Here is a 19,958-nt window from a genome sequence, read left to right as displayed (position 1 = left end):
GACTAGCATTTGCAGGGGCGGAACCAGGGCTTTGCCCAAATTACAACCCACCCCTCATTTTCCTTTTTCATCCTGCTTTCTCCAGATGTCAGATCTTTTTGGGATGGCTCCGGGCATCTGCCTGGCTCCAGCCTTCTAGTACTATGCCTCTTCAGAAATATTCTTTCCAGAAGACTTAGCATGGTTGAGAAAATATATTTGCAGTGTTTCTCATTAACCCTGAATGTAATTTACCAGAGCCAGAACTGTGAGCTCATTGAGGGGCTCCCCGCTCTTAGACTTTAATTCCTTTCAACAAATGTTTGTTATGCTGATTTTGGGACAGGGAAGAGGTTTCTTCTGCTTTCTTTCTGTCCTCCATTAGCGGTGTTCTTCTGGCCTCCCGAAGGTTCCTCTCTTCCCTCTGAACATGTTGTCTGTGTGAGATCATATACAGAGTGCCTGGTGTGGAGCACATGGTACAAATTCAGATCATTTCTATCTTTTCCTTCTACTCCCTCCATATATATGTGCTTGTATATATATGTATGTATACATATATACACACATACATCTCTGTAACTGAGATACGTATTTTTAAGCTGTTTTTTGTTGTCCTTGAATTTTTTGTGCATTACCCTACCTTGCTTTTTGTGCATCTCACAGTTCTTTCTTCATCGGCTCCCATCTTTAAAAAACAAAAACAGGAAAGCAGGTTTAAAAAAAAAAAACTCATTATTTGAAGTGTGACATGATGGGTAATATTCATAATCTTATAATATTCTTTGAAACAGTAGTGGAAGATCATACTTGGACCTGTATATGATAGACACAGGTTTGTCTGGGTTTGCATTTTTCCGCTGCACATGATCGTGCTCGCCCAAGTGTCTTTACTTCATCTTAACCACTGGGCAGGTGGTACCGCTCAGTGTTTTCTTGGTTTTTGCACCCCTTACTGATAATGTATGTTTTCGTCCTCTGTCTTTCCCTCTACCTCTTAGCTCAAGAGGGCCAGTAGTGAGGACATGCTCAACAAACCAGGAAGTACCGCCGCTTCCGGGGTGGTTCGACTGAAAAAGACTTCGACAGCTGGAGCCATCTCTGAGCTTGCTGAGAGCCGCCTGAGGAGCAACCCAGGTAGGAAGGACCCAGGTGGGAAGACCCCAGGTGGGGGGGCCCCAGGTGGGCCCCAGGCAGGAAGACCCCAGGTGGGAAGGACTCAGGCAGGAGGAACCTAAGCAAGCCATTCATCTTGGCGATATGAAAAACCTTCCATGATTCCTGCATCCCTCCCCTCATCAGATGTGTGTTACTGGCCCTCACTCTGGGCCAAGACGGGGGTTTAGGCAACAATGTCCCCGCCCACGGGGACGTTACATCTAGTGAGGAGACAGACAAGAAACAACAGGTAATGAAGAAGACTGTGGCTCCCTCTGTCCCTGCAGCAGTCCATCTGTCATCACGTGTGTGAAAGGCACTGTACCTTCTGGGGCTGTCTTGGTGTGAGGTGCATTAGATGAGTGAATGAAGCGGGGAGGCCTCTCGAAGACAGGTGTATGACATCCTTCCTGGATCCTCTGGAAAACTGGAAAAACCCTCTGAGTCACTTAGGTGGTGGTGGCCACGGGAACCCGCGAACTTTCTGTTTCCCTGGTTTTCTGAGTATCAGAAAAAAGGTTTTTTCACCATCATATTTGAGTTCAGAGCACGGGAAGCATCAGAAATGTATTTAATTTTCTTTGGGCGCACATATATAAGAGAGCTGAGATTTCCATGGTCCAACTGTTATAATGCAGATCTCCGTGCATTGCTAAATTGTCTAAGATGGGGAAACAGCTGAAATATGTCATTATTAATGTATAATGGAGGTTGAACAGTAGTATACTTATGATTTTTGCATTCTGCATAAAATACCACAACCCAGATTAGCTTTCAAAGGTGTATTTTAATTTACTCAGTTTTCAAAAAGTTGAATCTACAAAGAGTATATATGACTTTTTTTGGGGGGGGATGTAAGGGCCTCATATTTCTATACAATGGTTATACTATTTGAAGGACTGGTTTCGTACTAAATACAGACATTTGGTTTTAAAAATACAACAAGTAAAAGTACAACTTCTTTTTATCATGCCAGCCTAAACATTAATTCCAAAAGTTAACAACACACTGCTAAAAAAAATAACAGAATCCTCTCACTCTCAAATATTGAGGTAAAAATGTGGGATCGAAATATTAGCAAGTGGAATTCAATGAGAAATTAAAAGAATAATAGTGTAGATCACAACCAACTGGATTTATGCTCTCCAAGAATGTGTTAGTATTTAGAAATTCAGGAATATAATCTATTTACAACATTAATAGACCAAAGGAGAACCACTGGTCATCTCCATAGAGATGGAAGACGTGTTTGGCAAAATTAGCAATCTTTCAGATATAAAAACAAACTTTTGGTATACTATAAATGTATGGATACTTCTCTGGTGGGATTAAAATATATGTATCTCAAGCCAAAGCTGGAACTGTCCTCAAGGGTGAAATCCTGGAAGTATTCCCATTAAAGTCAAGAATGATTCAACATTGCCTCATTACCACTGCCATCTAAATTTTTCTGCAAGTATTAGCCAAGGCAGTGAGACAGGAGATCTCCAGCTACAGAAATATCAGAAATGAGGAAACAAAATGATGATTTTCTGCAGAGGATAACATTGTACTTGAGAAAAATGCTTAGAATTTCCTGAAAATTGTATCATTAGAAAAAACTTAGAATGTCCTGCAAATCTATGAGATACAATAGGAATTTAGCATGTTGTTGGTTATAGAATTTCAAATATAAATAGCTTTCTTATCAATGACTGGTTAGAAGAGACAAGTAACACAAGAAATGATCCTCTTTATAAAGGAATGTAAAAGGTAAAATACCTAGGAATAAACTTAATATTACAAGAGCCTACTTTTTTTATTTTTTTAAAAGATTTTATTTATTTATTTGACAGAGAAAGACACAGCAAGAGAGGGAACACAAGCAGGGGGAGCGGGAGAGGGAGAAGCAGGCTTCCCGCCGAGCAGGGAGCCCGATGCGGGGCTCGATCCCAGGACCCTGGGGTCACGACCTGAGCCGACCTGAGCCAAAGGCAGACGCTTTATGACTGAGCCACCCAGGCGCCCCTAGCCTACATTTTTTTTTTTTAAATCTTAAAACTCTTTTGAAGGACATAAAAGACGTAAATAAGAAGAAGGATACACATCGTTCTTGAATAGGAAGGTCAAATATAATAAAGATTGAATTTAATAAGTATAATATCTTAACGATAATAACATTGTCTAAATTATTCTATGAATTCATTTTCATCCCAATTAGGGTATCAGTGGGAATTGACTGGGAGCGCAAACACTGGTAAAACGGTAACTGTGTTTATCCAAAACGGTGGTTCTCAGTGGGGGCCTTTTGCCCTCCACCCTAACCCAAGGAACAACCAGCAATGTCTACAGATATGTTTGTCATTATTAGGGGGCTGCTGTTGACATCTTGTGGGCAGAGGTCAGGGATTCTGCTAAACATCCTACAACGCATAGAACAGCCCCCACAATAAAGAATTATCCGGCCCAAAATGTTAATAGTGCCTCTGTTGATAAGCCCTCATCTAGAAGACTAAATATTCCAGAATAACCAGAAAAATCTCTAAAACACAGTAATCAAGGGACTAAGTTTAAGCATCTTGGAACTGGAGAATAGATATGCAATTCAGTGGAACAGTGGAGAAAGTCCAGGTTACACCTAGGGTAGTATATATATATAGGATAGAATGGGATAAAAGTGGCATTTTATATCAAGCTAGATAATTCATTGGAAAATAATGACTGATTGGGTCTTTAGGAAAAAATAAAGCTGGATCCTGATCTCATTCCTGTCATCAAAATAAATTCCAAGTGGATGAGAGAGTTCGATCTTAAAAGGCGAAACCATGAACGTGCAAAGAGAAAACCTCAGAGTCAACTTGTAGTCTTGGCCTTGGAGGGCCCTTTCCAAGTCAGAACAAACCCAATAGCCGTATAAGAAAAGATGAAAAAAAAAATCACGTAAATATAAAAACTTGCTCTGTAAAAAGCGGAAGTTTTTGCGATACAGGTAACAAAAGGCGTATTTACACAGAGTTTATATAAATCAATAAGAAAAAGAAAAATAATACAATAAAAAACGGCAAGAATTGGGTATACTATATCCTCTCATCAGTGAGCAAACATTAAAGGCATTTCTGGTGTTAATAAGGGCACAGGGAGCCAGGACCCCACCTATAGTTAATGTACAAGGATAGTTTGATAATATCTGTCTACATATGAAATATGTATAATCTTCCACCAAGGATCTCCTTGGCATTTAATATTACTGATTTACTTGAAAGAGGATGGCAATACATGTGGACATGCTGCAGCATTATTATAATTGTAAAATACTGGCAACACCTAAGCGTGTATCAGTACAGAACTGGTTGCATAATGCGATTTTGGTCCAGTGGAATAGTATGCAGCCATGAAAAGTAGATTTGTATGTACCAATAGGGAAAGATCAAAGTACGTTATAAAGTGGGGAAAAGAACATGGTGCTTATGGCATGATCTCATTTGCTTTGATTTTTTTTTAAAGTATACATTAATATTTGAAATCATAACTTTTTTTCCTGGAGGGATTAAAAATGGTTATCTTTGAGGAGTTACCAGAATTGAAAGTGGTGGGGGGAAAGACTTCATCTTAGTTCTTTCTATACTGTTTGAAATTTGTTAAACACATACATACAATGCTTTAAAAATTAAAAACAGAGTAAAATACAGGTCATAACTTAAACTTTTTTTTTTTTGCCTTAACCAAATCTTCCTCTTCTACTTGCCTTTTGTGGTGTTTATTAACCATTTTGTTGATGAGCTGTTTAATTATTTGATCACAGCATGTCCTCCCTTTGTTCAGGATTCCAGAGAAAGACTTGGGTTTAATCCTGGCTCCTAAAGTGGGCTCACTCCCACACCCCCTAGGGCATTAGCATGCTTATTTGTCAAATTAAGGAAATACCTGCATATCTGCTACGTGGTGGTGTCCGTCAAGAGAAAGATCTTGAGTATGTTGTCTGTCCTCGTAAACTGTAATGGGCTATTGGCATGCAAGGTAAAATTGTTATTCCTATAGTTTCCATTCGAATTCAGTTTACCCCCTTCTTTATTCCAATGAAATTATGTCCTTTGAATTAATAGAGTTGAATTTGAAAATTACATTTTGTCTCTGGAAATTTATTTTTAAGTGTAGGCAGTCCTCAACAATTTTTTAAATCAGCTTTTGGACAGCTGGTGCTCTTGTGCATTTGTCATGTGTCCCCAGACTGCATCATTCATGGTGAATCCAGACCCGTGCATCTGCCCATGAGCCAAACTGTGGGGTCTTATGGTGATGATGCCCCTCAGCCAGTGCTTCTGGGCTGTAGGTGCTCCCACCCCTACAGTGGTCCAGGAGTATGAGGTGGTCATTTGAATACCGGTCACATTTTGTTTTTTTTACACACACAAGAAACAGGGAAACAAAAGTGCTGGTACTAGTAATAGGTGCAGGTTTTTAAATCTCACTACCATGGAGACAAAGATGGGAATGATTTAGTGTATTAGAAAAGGCACCCCCCATTGGATGCTGGACTTTACTGGACTTCCATCAGTTCTCTCCATGTTGAGCCATAAAGAAAAAGAATGAAAGAAGGGCCCGACGAGTTTGACTTTGTAACTCCTACGCCCACCCGAAGCTTCCACACCCAACATCCACTCCTACTGATTTTCTAGATCAATATTATCTACCCATCTGCGTTACAGCCCAGATATGTTCTTCTTCCTTTTCTCCCTAAGGTGCCCTTTGTGTATATCTCATCTTACCCTAGGGGGGTAGATTTAGAGAACGGAGTGGTCCCTTGTGTGTAGACAGCTGCCCTCCCTGCTTACCCCATCTGCGGCTCATCTCCAGGGTCCCAGGAAATGTGCGCGCCCACAAAGCTACAAAGGAATCCAGCCACTAGATGGCAGCCTTGCCAAAAGTCATCTGTGCCCTTCTGCTCTGAGCCTGGATTCTTAGGAACCCTGTAACTACCAGACTTGAGAAACAATCCTCCTTTTTACTCATTCATTAATTCAACAAATACTTTTGAGTGCCTGCTATGTGCCCAGCACTGTTGTAGGAAAAAGGAATTATCAGTGAGCAGGACAGAGACACCTGTGTTCACAGAGCCACATAGACAAGATGTGGAACAGGTGATGAAGTCGGCCAGGTAGAAAGGGGTGACCCATCCAAGAACAGTGAGAGGCTACCATGGCTTCAGCCCCATGAGCGAGGTGGACAGCAGTGGGAGACCAGGGCAGAAAGGCCAAGGAACAGAAGAGTGACATGATCTTTCCTCATTCTGAAGGGAGTGCTTGGCTGCTTGCTGAGCGCGGGTGAATGGAGTGGGAGGCCAGACCAGAGGCTGGCAAGGAGGTGGCCTGGGCTGGGTTGTAGCCGTGGAGCTGGGAGCCGCAATTGACTTCTGGGTATACTTTGAAGGGTAGACTCAACAGCTCTAAACTCTCCTGATGGGTTTTTTTTTTTTAATGATTTGATTTATTTGAGCGAGAGAGCTTGAGCCGGGGGAGCGGCAGAGGGAGAGGGAGAAGCAGAAGCAGACTCCATGCTGAGCAGGGAGCCCGACGCAGGGCTCGACCCCAGGACTCAGGTCACAACCTGAGCCTAAGGCAGACGCTTAGCTGACTGAGCCACCCATGCGTTCCTGAATTCCCTTCCCTTTTTAATGCTGAAGACTACTGCATCGTATGCATACACCACATTTTGTTTATCCATTCATCCATCAGTGGACATCTGTGTCCTTTTCACCTGGTGGATTCTGTGAAGAACATTACTATGAACATGGGTATGCAAACAGCTGTCTGAGTCCCTGCTCCTGATCCTTTGGGTTTTATACCTCAGAGTAGGGATTGCTGATTCTCCCAGTGGGTTTGAGGTAGATGGAGGGTCAGATTTCTGCTCACAGGTGAGACCTGATGGGTGCCCAAGGGATGACACTGAACACCAGTCCCTTCTGGAGACAGCACTCGGCCAGAGGGAGGTTCCTGGAGCCACACCGATGAACGTTATAAAAACTGGCGCTGCACAAAAGTGTTCATTTAGACGATTCTATACATGGCACACATGGGAATGAAAAGAATGGCATTATTTTAAACGGCTATCGGTGTTTTCTCAACGTTAAGTGAAGGGAGCCAGCTGCACCTTGGCCAAGCTCTGTGTTAATGCTCACAGAATCTCAGACATCTCGGGAGACATTCCAGCGTCAAGGCAGGCTCACGTCCAAAAAGGCATCGGTGTCCTTGCCCGCCCACGTGCCCATCCATTCCCCAGTAACCTGCATCAGACCCAGCGTACCTTAGGCTCCAACCTAAGATGCTTGTCCGCTCTGACGTGAGAAGGCACTAACTCCTCTAACTCAGAAAGTGGATATTCTTATTGCCAAGTTACATGCGGAGAAACGGGGCTCACACCCAGTCCGAATTCTTTCCTCTGCCACATCATTTGCCAGGGACGGGGAGACTTGTTTTCTTCCTCCATCATCTCCCTCTGTTAATGGAATCACTACCAATAGCTCACATCCTTTGTACACTGTGTGCTCACCACTCTTCTAAGTACTTGATACATATTATCTCCTTGAGTCTTTACAATAACCCGAGGACCCAGGATCATCACTGTCCTTGCCACTTTATAGATCAGAGAGATTACGCAGACTGTGCAAGTTCATGCTTAGTAAATATCGGGACCAGGACTTGCCCATGAGGAAACAGAGCCCGAGAGAATGTGGCACGGGTTGGCTTGCTGGCGTGAGAGTAGAGGTAGAAGGATGTTGGAGGTCTCGGGACTGAGAGGCCAGAGGGTGGGTGGGTCAGTCCCTGGCACGGGGTGGGGGTGGGGGTCTCATGAGCCGAGATGTGGGGGACTCGAGAGACTGGGCTGGGGGATGGTCAGTGGATGACAAGGGGAGGAAAGACGATGCCGGGTCTCACAGCATGAAAACTTCAGAGATGGAGGGGGTGCCTTTCGCAGGGTGGAGACGAGACCACTGCAAAGTGACAGTTGGGGGTGGGGACAACACCCCCACCAGCTCCTGGCCCACAGATTCCGGAAATGTGGGAAAAGGAACAGACTGGCTAGAAAAGGAAGCTGTGGGAGTCATTCAGCCTCGGAAGTGATGGGACATTCAGAAAGGAGGCTCGGAATAAAGGGTGTGTTGATTTCGCTTGCGAGTTTTCGGCGGCCCTGTGGTTGTTGAGGGCAGAGGAGGGGGGCACTCCATCTGTTTGGGGATGAGAGGCTGCAAAAAAATCACAGACTGCCAGGAATGAGGTTTTTTTATGTTTTCATTTTTTTCATTAATATTACATGGATCATTTATTGATGAATACATTTGGTGGCAAAAAAAGAAAGTTTAACATTTCAGATTCGGCATTTCCATTTTTTTTTCTATCTTTTTCTACATTTAATTCATTTTTTTATCGTGGTAAGAACACTTAATATGAGATCTTTAAGCATGCGAATCTTAAATAACAAATCTTTGAGCGTGCAACCCAGTCTTGTTCACTATAGGCATGATGTTGTAGGGCAGATCTCTGGAACCCTGCACCCACTGAACAGCAACTCCCAGCCCCCCTCTGCCCAGCCCCCCACAGCCACCGTTCGACTGTGCTTCCACACAGAGAAGAGTTTGGGTCTTTTCGATAACCCATAAGTAGAATCATATGGCGTGTGTCCTGCGACCGGCTCATTTCACTTAGCGTGTCTTCAAGTTTCATCCATATTGTACCCTGTGTGAAATTTCCTTCCTTTTAAAGGCTGAGTCATATTCTATAGGATGTAAGTACTGAATTCTCTTTATCCCCCCATCATCGAGGGACCAGGAAATGAGTTTATCTCTGGCAATGCCCGGGGTAGCCCCGGTGTGAGGAGGTTTTGAACTTGGTACTCATGTCAGTAAAGTCCTGGATTCTTAGGTTGATGATAACCTCCAGTGGTTCCATGGTCCTGCATGTCCCGGGAATGTGTGGTCAGTCAGGGCTTTGGAGTGGGGCGAGGGTTTTTTTTTTTGCACAGAGACGCAAAGGGGGAGAGCTGGTTTGGGCTTCCCCCGCTGTTCTGGGTCCTCCTTGGACTGTGGTTCACAGAGGTGGGAGCTCTCCCTGCATCGCCCCCCAAGAATATTGACATTTTTATAGTCTTTCCATTCAGAAATGTGGCTTTCTCTCCATTTCTCTGAGTTTTCCTTTTCGTCTTTGAGTAAAGTTTGGTCTTCTTCTCTTCCTTTTCCTCCTCTTGGTGTTGAGTTTATGTTGAAGTTTTATACTTTTATTACTATGTGGATGGGATGCCTTAGTCAGTTTTTTTAAGTAAGCTCTAGACCTAACGGGGGCTTGAACCCATGACCCCAAGATCAGGAGTCATATGCTCTACCAACTGTGCCAGCCAGGCACCCCCCCCGTCATTTTTTTTAATATGAGTGCTTCATATATTTGTATGTCATTTTCCATACTAACCTCTATGTCATTCCGATTTTTAAAATGTGTGCTGCTGACGTGAGCACTCATTGTATTTTTTTAAAAGATTATTTATTTGAGAAAGAGAGAATGCGCTTGGGAGTGGAGGGACAGAGGGAGAGAGAGAGAGAGAATCCTCAAGCAGACTCCCCACTGAGCGTGGAGCCTGATGTAGGGCTCGATCCCAGGACCCTGAGATCATGACCTGAGCCGAAGCCAAGAGTCAGATGCTTAAGTGACTGAGCCACCCAAGGGCCCCTCACTGTATTTTTTAAGTAGATACTTTCCTAATATTTAATTTGTAACTCCCTCCCTCCCTTACTGGTGCTAGTGGTTTCCTTCAATGACGGATTTCCCGTTGATTCTCCTGTGTTTTCCAAGTGGACGATTATATCAGGTGCAGATAACAATGCTTTTTGTCTCATCCATTCCAGTAATTGTGACTTTTTTGTTGTTAAGTTTTTTAATTTTTAAAATTTATTATAACATACAGTATTATATTAGTTTCAGGTGTACAATATAGTAATTCAGCATCTCTACATCACCCAGTGCTCATCATAAGTGTGCTCTTAATCTCCATCACCTATTTCATCCATCCCCCACCCACCTCCCCTCTGGTGACCACCAGTTTGTTCTCTAAAGTCAAGAGTCTGTTTCTTGGTTTGCCTCTTTCTCTCTCTTTTTTTCTCCCTTTGTTTCTTTGTTTCACTTCTTAAATTCCACATATGAGTGAAATCACATGGCATTTGTCTTTCTCTGACTTATTTCACTTAGCATTATAGTCTCTAGTTCCATCCATGTCATTGCAAATGGCAAGATTTCCTTCTTTCTTATGGTTGAGTAATATTCCATTGTATACATACACCACATCTTCTTTATGCATTCATGGATCAGTGGCCACATGGGCAGCTTCCATAGTTTTGCTATTGTAGATAATGCTGCCGTAAACATAGGGGTGCCTGTATCCTTTTGAATTAGTGTTTTTGTGTTTTTTGAGTAAATACCCAGCACGATTCCTGGATTGCAGGGTAGTTCTATTTTTCACTTTTTGAAGAACCTCCATACTGTTTTCCGCAGTGGCTGCGCCAGCTTGCATTCCCACCAACAGTGCAAGAGGGTTTCTTTTTCTCCACATCTTCGACAACACCTGTTGTTTCTTGTGTTGCTGATTTCAGTCATTCTGTCTGGTGTGTGGTGATATCTCCTTGGAGTTTTGGTTTGCATTTCCCCGATGGTGAGTGACATCCAGTAATTATGTCTTTTATTTCTGATTTCTGCTGTATTTTGTGGGCAACCCTAGTTGTATTAAACGCTAGTGATGTCCTTGTTCTCATTTTACTGTGACTGGCTTTGCCATTAAATAGGATGCAGAAAGTTTGCTTGAGTTGATGTTTGCATATTCAGTTCTCTCCTTCCTATTTTGCTCAGAGTTGTTAATAGGATTGGTGACGGATTGATTAAATGTCCTCCCGGTGGTCTGTTATTACTTTGATTATTGCTTTTCTTTTCACCCTGGACTTTCCCTCAGGAGATTCACATATGTGTATGTTTGGTCTTCTGGGTATGTCTTCCACATCATACGTTTTCTTTGATTCTTTTGATGGCTTTCATTCATCTTCTGATTTCTTTTTTTCCCCTAAGATTTATTTATTTCTTTGAGAGAGAGAGAGTGAGCACGCACAAGCAGGAAGGGCAGAGGGAGAGAGAACTTCAAGCAGACTCTGTGTTGAGCATGGAGCCTGAAGTGGGGCTGGATCCTAAGACCCTGATATCATGACCTGGGCTGAAACCAAGAATCGGAGGCTTAACCAACTGCACCATCCAAACGCCCCGATCTTCTGATTTCTTAAAGTTTACCACCTAGTATGTTGTGCTTTGCATTTCTTTATTTTGGCTATTGTGTTTTTAATCTTTAGCCTAATTTCTCCGGTCTCAAATTGTTTCTTCTTCACGGCTTCTTGCTCTAGCTTCGAAGCTATAAAAGCTCCTCGAATTTCACTGGGGATGCAAATTAGAGATTTTCTAAAATGTCCTATTTCTTCCAATAACTTCGTTTCACAGGTGCATGTTTACCTGGGTTTCTCAGGTGGTTCCCCTTTTATGAATTTCCAAAACTTTCCCTATATATCTAGTGATTTTTCTAGGTTCATCCTTTACAGAGGGAAGTCTGTGTTTGTCCAGAATTGGAAACGAAAAGGGATTCCACTGTAGAAGATACCACTGAGGTGTAAGGTCATATCTTTTATGCCCAGTTGAAGGAAGAAGGAAAAACGTTTTGCATTGGCCAGGGTGAGAGTGGGGAGGGCACTAGAGCCCGAAGTAAGTTTTGCCATTTTTTCCTTTTGTTTTTTTGTTTTGTTTTGGTGTTGCGTTGTTGTTTTGGTGTCTGCGGGAAGGTGGCGCTATCTTCCCCCGTGTGCTTCGCCACCGCTCATGCTGTTAGCTGGTCATGGCTTTGTTGCCATTGTTAGCGGGGCCCCCGGTTATTTCCCGTGCACAGTTTGCGAGTGAAATTCAGTCACCGAGAAAGGACCACCAGAGCGCCTTCTGAAGATCCTCCTTGCAGAGGTTCTACCTGGTGGTCCTGCTTCCCCCCCCCTTTTTTTATTAAAGAATATTGTCTAACGCAGCCTGATATGAAATCCATTCACAGTATCACTTACCTATATACATTACTGAAAAAAAAGTCAGTATCACGCCCTACCTATAAGGTACAGGAGAAATAAAAGGAAAAGGAGTTCTAACAAAATATCACGTTGTTTGAATCTGTAAATGCTGGAGGCTGAGTGCGTATAAACAGGTCTGAGTCAGGGCGGGGCTCAGCGTCTGTCTGGGGTTCAAACACCCGCACACTGTTGACACCAATGACTCTCTATAATGCTGACAACTCAGGGTAAATTGAGCAATGCAAAGAGCTGTCTTGCCTCGATTTGCTGGTTAGTTGCATTCCTAGAAAATTCAGGGCACAGTAACGTTGTGTAAAGACTGTCTGTGTTGCTAAGTAAAATAGAGTTAGCTTCTGGGCTTGGATCATTATAAATAGTTTTTCCACCTCCAAGAGTGCTGGCCCATCCTAAGAAAGGAGAATGGGCTGGGCAGGCACACCCTGACATTTGCAAAGCCTGGGGCAAGAATACAAATTCATTCCCACTGTTTATTCCTCATGTTCTGATCGGTAATGAAATACCCTAGTAAGGAATATGAAGTATCGGGGATTTCAGATGACCCATCAGGCTGTGGATTTGATGCAAATAATTTTCTTGCTCATTTTCATTGTTTTTATCAGGCATAATTGAATTTTATGTGGCAAAGTTTGTTCTTTTTTTTTCTTCTTCTCAGCTTTTTCCCCCGTGTTCCATGTTAGTAATGTTCTAATTTTTATCACTTCATGATTTATAATCCTCCTCAAAAATGAAAGAAAATGTAATGATCCTCAAAGTATATAGTTTTTATATAAATTTTCAGCAAAATGTGAATTAAAGTCAATATAAAAATTGAAAATATATTTCATGGTTTTTTTAAGATTTATTTATTTGAGAGAGAGCACGAGTCAGGGGAGGGGCAGAGAGAGAAGCAGACTCCCCACTGGGCAAGGAGCCTGATGCGATGTGGGGCTCGATCCCAGGACCCTGAGATTGTGACTGAGCCACCCAGGCGCCCCTGGATTTCATGTTTTGAAAATAAACTTTTAATTTTGCAATAGTTGTAGATTCAAAAAATAAAGAAATACTAGAGAAAGATTCCCCTGTACCGTTTACCCAGTTTCCCCCAATGGTAACATCTTGCAAAACAATAGTAAAATATCACAACCAGGATATTGACATCAGTACGGCCTGGTTATAGGACACTTCCATCACCACAAGGATCCCTCCCGTGGTCCTTTTATAGCCAGGTTCAGTTCCCTGAACATGTCCCCACCCCCTTCTTTATTTAATTTAATTAATTTATTTTGAGAGAGAGAGAGAGAATGAGAGAGAGCATGAAAGGGGAGAGGGTCAGAGGGAAAAGCAGACTCCCTGCTGAGCGGGGAGCCCGATGTGGAACTTGATCCTGGGACTCCAGGATCGTGACCTGAGCTGAAGGCAGACGCTTAACCAACTGAGCCACCCAGGCGCCCCTCCGCACCCCCTTCTTAACCCAGGCAACCACTAATCAGTTTCATTTCTACAACTTCGTTCTTTCAAGAATATTACAGAAATGGAATCATACAGCCTGTAAGCTTTGGGGACCGGCTATTTACGTTCAGAATAATTCTCTGGACGTTAATCCAGGTTGTTGTGTGAGTCAAAAGTTTGTTCCTTTTTAATTTTTTCATAGTATTTCATGGTATGGCTGTACCACAGTTTAATGATTCACCCATGAATCTGGGTTGTTTCTAATTTTTTGCTATCATAAATAAATATAAACATGCATGTTCAGGTTTTTGTGTAACTATTTTGTGGGAGCATTTCTCTGGGAAAAAAATGCCCAGGAGTGCAATTTCTTTGCGTGGTGGTTGCATGTTTAGCTTTCTAATAAACTGCCGAAATGTGTTCCCCAGAGTGGCTGCCCATTCTATACCCCCAGCAGCGATGGATGAGTGATCCAATTTTTTCACATCTTTGCCAGCATGAGGTACGGTCACTTTTTTATCTTAGCCCTTGGGATAGGTGTGTAGTGATATTTCATTGTAGTTTTTTTTTTTTTTTTTTAAGATTTCATTTATTTACTTGAGAGAAAGAGAGCACAAGCAGGGATGAGAGGCAGAGGGAGAGGGAGAAGCAGACTCCCCGCTGAGCAGGGAGCCCGATGTGGGACTCAGTTCCAGGACCCTGGGATCACGACCTGAGCCGAAGGCAGACGCTTAACCAACTGAGCCACCCAGGTGCCCCTCATTGTAGCTTTAATTTGCATTTCCCTGACGGCTGATGATATTGAACATCTTTTCATGTGCTTATCATATTACAAAAATCTTCAGGTCATGTCATTTTGTTCATGTCATTCACTCATTTCCCAGTTGGGGTGCTTGATTTTTTTTCTGTTGAGTCCTGTGAGTTCTTTATTATATATTCTACATACTAGTTCTCTGTTGTATATGTGGTTTGCAAATATTTTCTCCCAGTCTCCGCTTTGTCTTTTTATCCTCATAACGGGATCTTTCACAGAGCAAAAGGTCTTTCATTTTGATGAAGTTGAATTGACCATTTTTTCTTTTATGAATTGGGCTTTTGATGTTAAGTTTAAGAGCCCTTTGCCTTGTTCAAAATCTTGAAGGTTTTCTATGTTTTTCCCCTAAAGGTGTTATGGTTTAACATTTTGAATTTAAAGATGAGATCCATTTTAGTTAATTTTTCTATAAATTATGAGACTTAAGTCACGGTTCACTTTTTTTGCTCTGGATGTCCAGTCGCTCTAATACCATTTGTTGAAAAGCGTAAGAGTATCCTTCCTCCACTGACTTGCTTTTGCAGTTCTGTAGAAAGGTAGTTGGGCTTATTTGTGTGGATTTATTTCTGGGTTTTCTGTTTGTACCATTGATCTACGTGTCTATCCGTCTGCCCATATCTCATAGTTTTGATTATTGTAGCTATATAAAAAGTCTTGAAATCGGGTACATTGATTCTTTGATATTAGTCTTCTTTTCCACAGTTATTTTATCTAGTTCCTTTTACTTTTCATTTAAATTTTATTTTATTTATTTATTTATTAAGATTTTATGTATTTATCTGACAGAGAGAGACAGCGAGAAAGGGAACACAAGCCCGGGGAGTGGGAGAGGGAGAAGCAGGCTTCCCGCGGAGCAGGGAGCCCGATGCGGGGCTCGATCCCAGGACCCTGGGATCATGACCTGAGCCGAAGGCAGACGCTTAACGACTGAGCCACCCAGGCACCCCTCATTTAAATTTTAAAATAATCTCATTACAAAGAAATCTTCTGGGAACTGGCATCTTTACTGTGTTGAGTCTTTCAAAACACAAACATGGTATGTCTCTCCATTTAGATCTTTGATTTATTTCAGCAGCATCTTATAGTTTTCAGCATAAAAATCCTACACCTATTTTATTAGATTTACACTTCTTTCTTTTTTTTTTTTTTTAGCAATTGTAAATGTTATGTGGCCGTATTTTTAATTTTGGAGTTCATTGTTAGAATAATGAAGTGCAATTGATTTTCGTATGTTTATCTTGTTTATTGCAAACTTGCTGAATTCACTAGTTCTAGATTTTTTTATTTAGATTTCTTGGGAATCTTAAGGTTGTATACAGTTGACCCTTGCACACAGGTTTGAACTGCGCCCATCTGCTTATGTGAAGATTTTTTTTATAAATACAGTGAAGTACTATAAACGTATTTTCTCTTATGATATTCTTTTTTAAAATTTATTTATTTTGGAGAGAGCGTGCACATGCACGGAGGGGGCAGAAAGAGAGGTAGAGAGAGAATCTCAAGCAGACTCTGCACTGAGTGCGGAGCCCTGACTCGGGGCTCAGTCTCATGATCCTGAGATCATGACCTGAGCCAAAACCAAGAGTTGGATGCTTAACCAACTGAGCCACCCAGGTGGCTTCTTCTACCATTTTCTTCTCTCTAGCTTACTTCCTTGCAAGAATGCAGTATGTGATACATAATAACATACAAAATATGTGTTAATTGACTGTTTATGTTCTCAGTAAGGCTCCTGGCCAACAGTAGTTGTTAAGTTTTGGGGGAGTCACGTGTTATACACAGATTTTCAACTGTGCAGGGGGTTGGTGCTCCTGGCAGTATACCTGACATATAACCGTGTTATTTGATGGTCAGCTGTATATGTATATCTAGACATAACATTGAGTCAAGTATAATTCTGAGGGGAAAAAAAAAACATTATCTCAGGAAAGCAAAGACTGAAACCCTGAGCGAGCTTTTCCAGACAGACTCTCTCTTTCTCTCTCCCTCTTTCTTTTCTTTCTTTCTTTCTTTCTTTCTTTCTTTCTTTCTTTCTTTCTTTCTTTCTTTCTTTCTTTTCTTTCTTTCTTTCTTTCTTTCTTTCTTTCTTTCTTTCTTTCTTTCTTTCTTTCTTTCTTTCTTTCTTCTTTTCTTTCTTTCTTGATAGATTCTTCTTTTTAACTGCCATAATTCCTAAGTAAGGGATTCTATTAAGGAAGATATTTGTGTGTGGGGGGGTGAATCACATTTCATTAAAATATCCCTATTTCAGATTCTGCTCTATGTTCTTTTACATGTTATTTCATTTAAATCTCATAACTCTGTGAGATGGGTAAGATTTGCTTCATTTTATAGACAAATAATAGAGATAAGAGAAAAATATCAGTACAATTGGAAACAGAAAAACCATAGAGAAAAATTAAAGAGACAAAGAACTGGTTCTTTTTTTAAAGTAGGTTCCGCACCCACTGTGGAGCCCAACACAGCTCTTGAATTCACAACCCTGAGATCAAGACCTGAGCCAAAATCAGAATCAAGAGTCAGACACTTAACTGACTGAGCCACCCAGGCGCCCCGCTCACAGAGAGCTGGTTCTTAAAATGATTGATAAAGTTGACAAACCTCCAGCAAGACTGACAGAGAAGAAAAGAGAAAATACAGATGATCAAGATGGAACAAAATAGGATTATCACTACAAATCCTGCATTCTGAGAAGGATCGAAAGGAATACTACGAAGCACTGCACACATGAATTTGTCAACTTAGAAGAAATGGACTGACTGGTTAAAAACCATAACTCCCTGCATGCAGATGACATGATTGTCTGGGAGGCTGTGAGCTTGGCACTAAGTTCCTTAGCAGCCAGAAGAAAGAGGGAAATCTGATTCATGGGGACAAAATGAAAAGAAGCCAGTTATTAATGAAACATACAACTCTTTCTGGGGCTGAAACATAAAAAAAAAAAAAGTCTCCTTTAGGAATCTGAAGGGAACAAGGGATTCAATATTATAAAATCAAAATCACGATGTAAAGCAAATATAATATGGTTGGACACCCCACTACCACTCAGTAGGTTAATATTTTCTCCTTTATTACTCTTAGAAAAATTCATAAATTTACACTCTCTAGGCAGTATTTAATCAAAACCAACCCATTCCGGTTAAGTTTCAGTTCACTTAAACCAAGCGATGCCCTCACCAGGAGAGAAGATTGGATTACGTGTTAGAGTAATAATACATCCGTAAACTCTGGGAACGGGGATATTATGTTATCATTGATGGATGTTTATGTTAATAACCAATCAGTGTCCGTTAACTGAAAAGTAGACGCTGCACTGAATAAGTATGGCAGGGGTCATCGTGAAAACTCAGGGAATATATGGTTATAGTGCCGAAGGTGCAGGATGAGGCATTCTCCACTGTGATTGTCCTTTTTGTTTGAGCACTGTGACTAAAGCCCTTTTATGGGGTCAGCTGTCTCTTCTAAATGTCTGCGTTAATTTATTCTTCTAAGAGAGCGATCTTGGGCGTTGTTCCTTTAGTTCCAGCTGGTTCATGGTCGGAAGGACGTGGCCTGCTACCAATTCCCCAGGCTTCCTTATGGAAGAGCAGAAAAGAGAAGGAAAGAGAGGGTCGCACCGTGGGACAAGTTTTATGTTCCAGAAGAAAGTTCCACAGTTCTGGGTCTGTGTAATCATCACGTTGGATGGAAGGGAAACTGGAGGTCTTTCCACTGAATTCATGGAACATTAAAGTTGCAGTCCTTGAACTTGGCCGTGACCTTCTGAAATGTTCAAGTGGCTCAATGGAAAACATGATCCGCTCTGTTCTCCTATGCTGCTTTTCCTGGCTGCGGACACGCAGCACATTTTCAATGTTGTATTCTTTCTCCTCGAAAGTGTGTCTGGATGACTGAACTTGCTGGTGAATTGTCTTTGTTTGCGTATTGATTTCCATGTCAAAAATTAGTTTCATACTGTGGAGAGGATTTTTCCCAAGCTGATTAGAGTACACTTAGAATGTGCACAGTTGGTAACCTCCCCCCAACTGAACGTTGCCCCCCTTTTCTTAATGCTGTTGGATGGGATATTTATCCTTATTTGATCTGTCCCAAAAGATAGCCCAGTTGTGGTGGTTTTATGCTGTAGGAATTAGTTTTGAAACATTAAGCCAAGAGATTTATAATCTGTTAAATCAACATATCTTTGATAGTCTATGTGCAGGGAATTATTAGGAGCTACATGTGAGATTGATGCCAGAGAAGCGGAAAACAAGACTTGGGCACAATGGAGTGACAGCAAGACTCTTCTAAGAAGAGTCCCGTGGGACCTTCCTGCCACACCACGCCTGTGTGACCGTAAGCAGAGTAATCCACCTCCACCACCACCACCACTCCCGCCCTAGGCAGTAGCCAAGTCTGTGGATTTTGAAACGAGAGCAAGCAGAGGGGCACCTGACTGGCTCCGTCGAAAGAGCACGCAATGCTTGATCTCGGGGTCGTGAGTTCAAGTCCCATGTTGGGTGCAGAGATTACCTGAAAATTTTAAGAAATAATAATACTAAAAAAGAAAAAGAGACAAAGAAAAAGCAAGTGGAAGGAGTTCTAGAGCAGTATGGCTTATTCTCAGTGAGTTTTCCTAGTTAGTCCATACGGGCGCCTGGTGGTCTCTGGGTCTCCTTTTTAGGCCCTCACAAGCCATCCCTCTGCACATCCATTCTACCGAACTCTAGTTTTTCGTCAGGTGAAATATTAATTAATTAATTAATTTATTTATATTTTTATTTCGAACAGGTGATACAGTCCACACAATTCAAAATGGAAAGGGCACAGTGAAGAGATTTGCCCCTCACCCCTTTGCCCGGCCACCCCGCTCACTGGGGTGTGGTAGCCTCTGGCATTCTGGTCCCCTTCCAGGGGTACCTGCTGTGTACAGAAGCAAACGTACGTCCCCCACCCCGCTGTCTGTCCATGAATGGTGGCACACATGGACACAGCATTCTGCACCCGTGCTTCCTCTGTGAGCAGGTGTATCTCGAAGATTGTTTCGTCCCGGAGAGCCCCCTCGCTCTGGGTTGGCATCTCCCCACCACCGTTTTGTCATTTCTCAGTGGCTACTGATGGCAGCTCCTGACCTCATTCACAAGTTATCTCGGCATTCGGGGTTGTAATTTCCCCCCGGGACCAGGGCATTTAAGCTCCTTAGGGGGTTTTCTTAGACTTCAGTTTCCTCGCACTAAGGTTTGACCTCCCGTTTGCAAGGCAGAGACCATTTGGGGGATGTACGTGCATGAGAGAAGACAGAATTTCAGGCAGGGCAGCAAGGGCAGCCTGAGGGCTTCTGTCCTCACCATTGGCAACCAACCTCAGCTCCTTTTCAGGATCAGCTTTCCAGGCCATTTATATAGATATATATAGGTTTCTGTCAGCTTCGTATTCATCCAAGGCTATGTGTCCTATTTTTCAGGTTAGACATGCCTTCAT

General features: G+C 42.2%; 1 protein-coding gene across 1 annotated transcript in view; it reads left to right on the top strand.

Annotated features, from left to right (window-relative positions):
• Positions 1–19,958, top strand: part of SPECC1 (sperm antigen with calponin homology and coiled-coil domains 1) — a 200,088-nt gene that overhangs the window by 17,776 nt on the left and 162,354 nt on the right. Inside the window, exon 3 of the mRNA XM_035724673.1 lies at positions 981–1,116. Within this exon, the coding sequence (XP_035580566.1) occupies positions 981–1,116 (136 nt within the window). The remainder of the gene's footprint in view (positions 1–980; positions 1,117–19,958) is intronic.

Source organism: Zalophus californianus, chromosome 16 (genome assembly GCF_009762305.2).
Source record: "Zalophus californianus isolate mZalCal1 chromosome 16, mZalCal1.pri.v2, whole genome shotgun sequence".
NCBI classification, from domain to species: Eukaryota; Metazoa; Chordata; class Mammalia; order Carnivora; family Otariidae; genus Zalophus; species Zalophus californianus.
The sequence above is the reverse complement of the archived record's forward strand: the minus strand, read 5'-3'. Positions and strand labels throughout refer to the sequence as shown.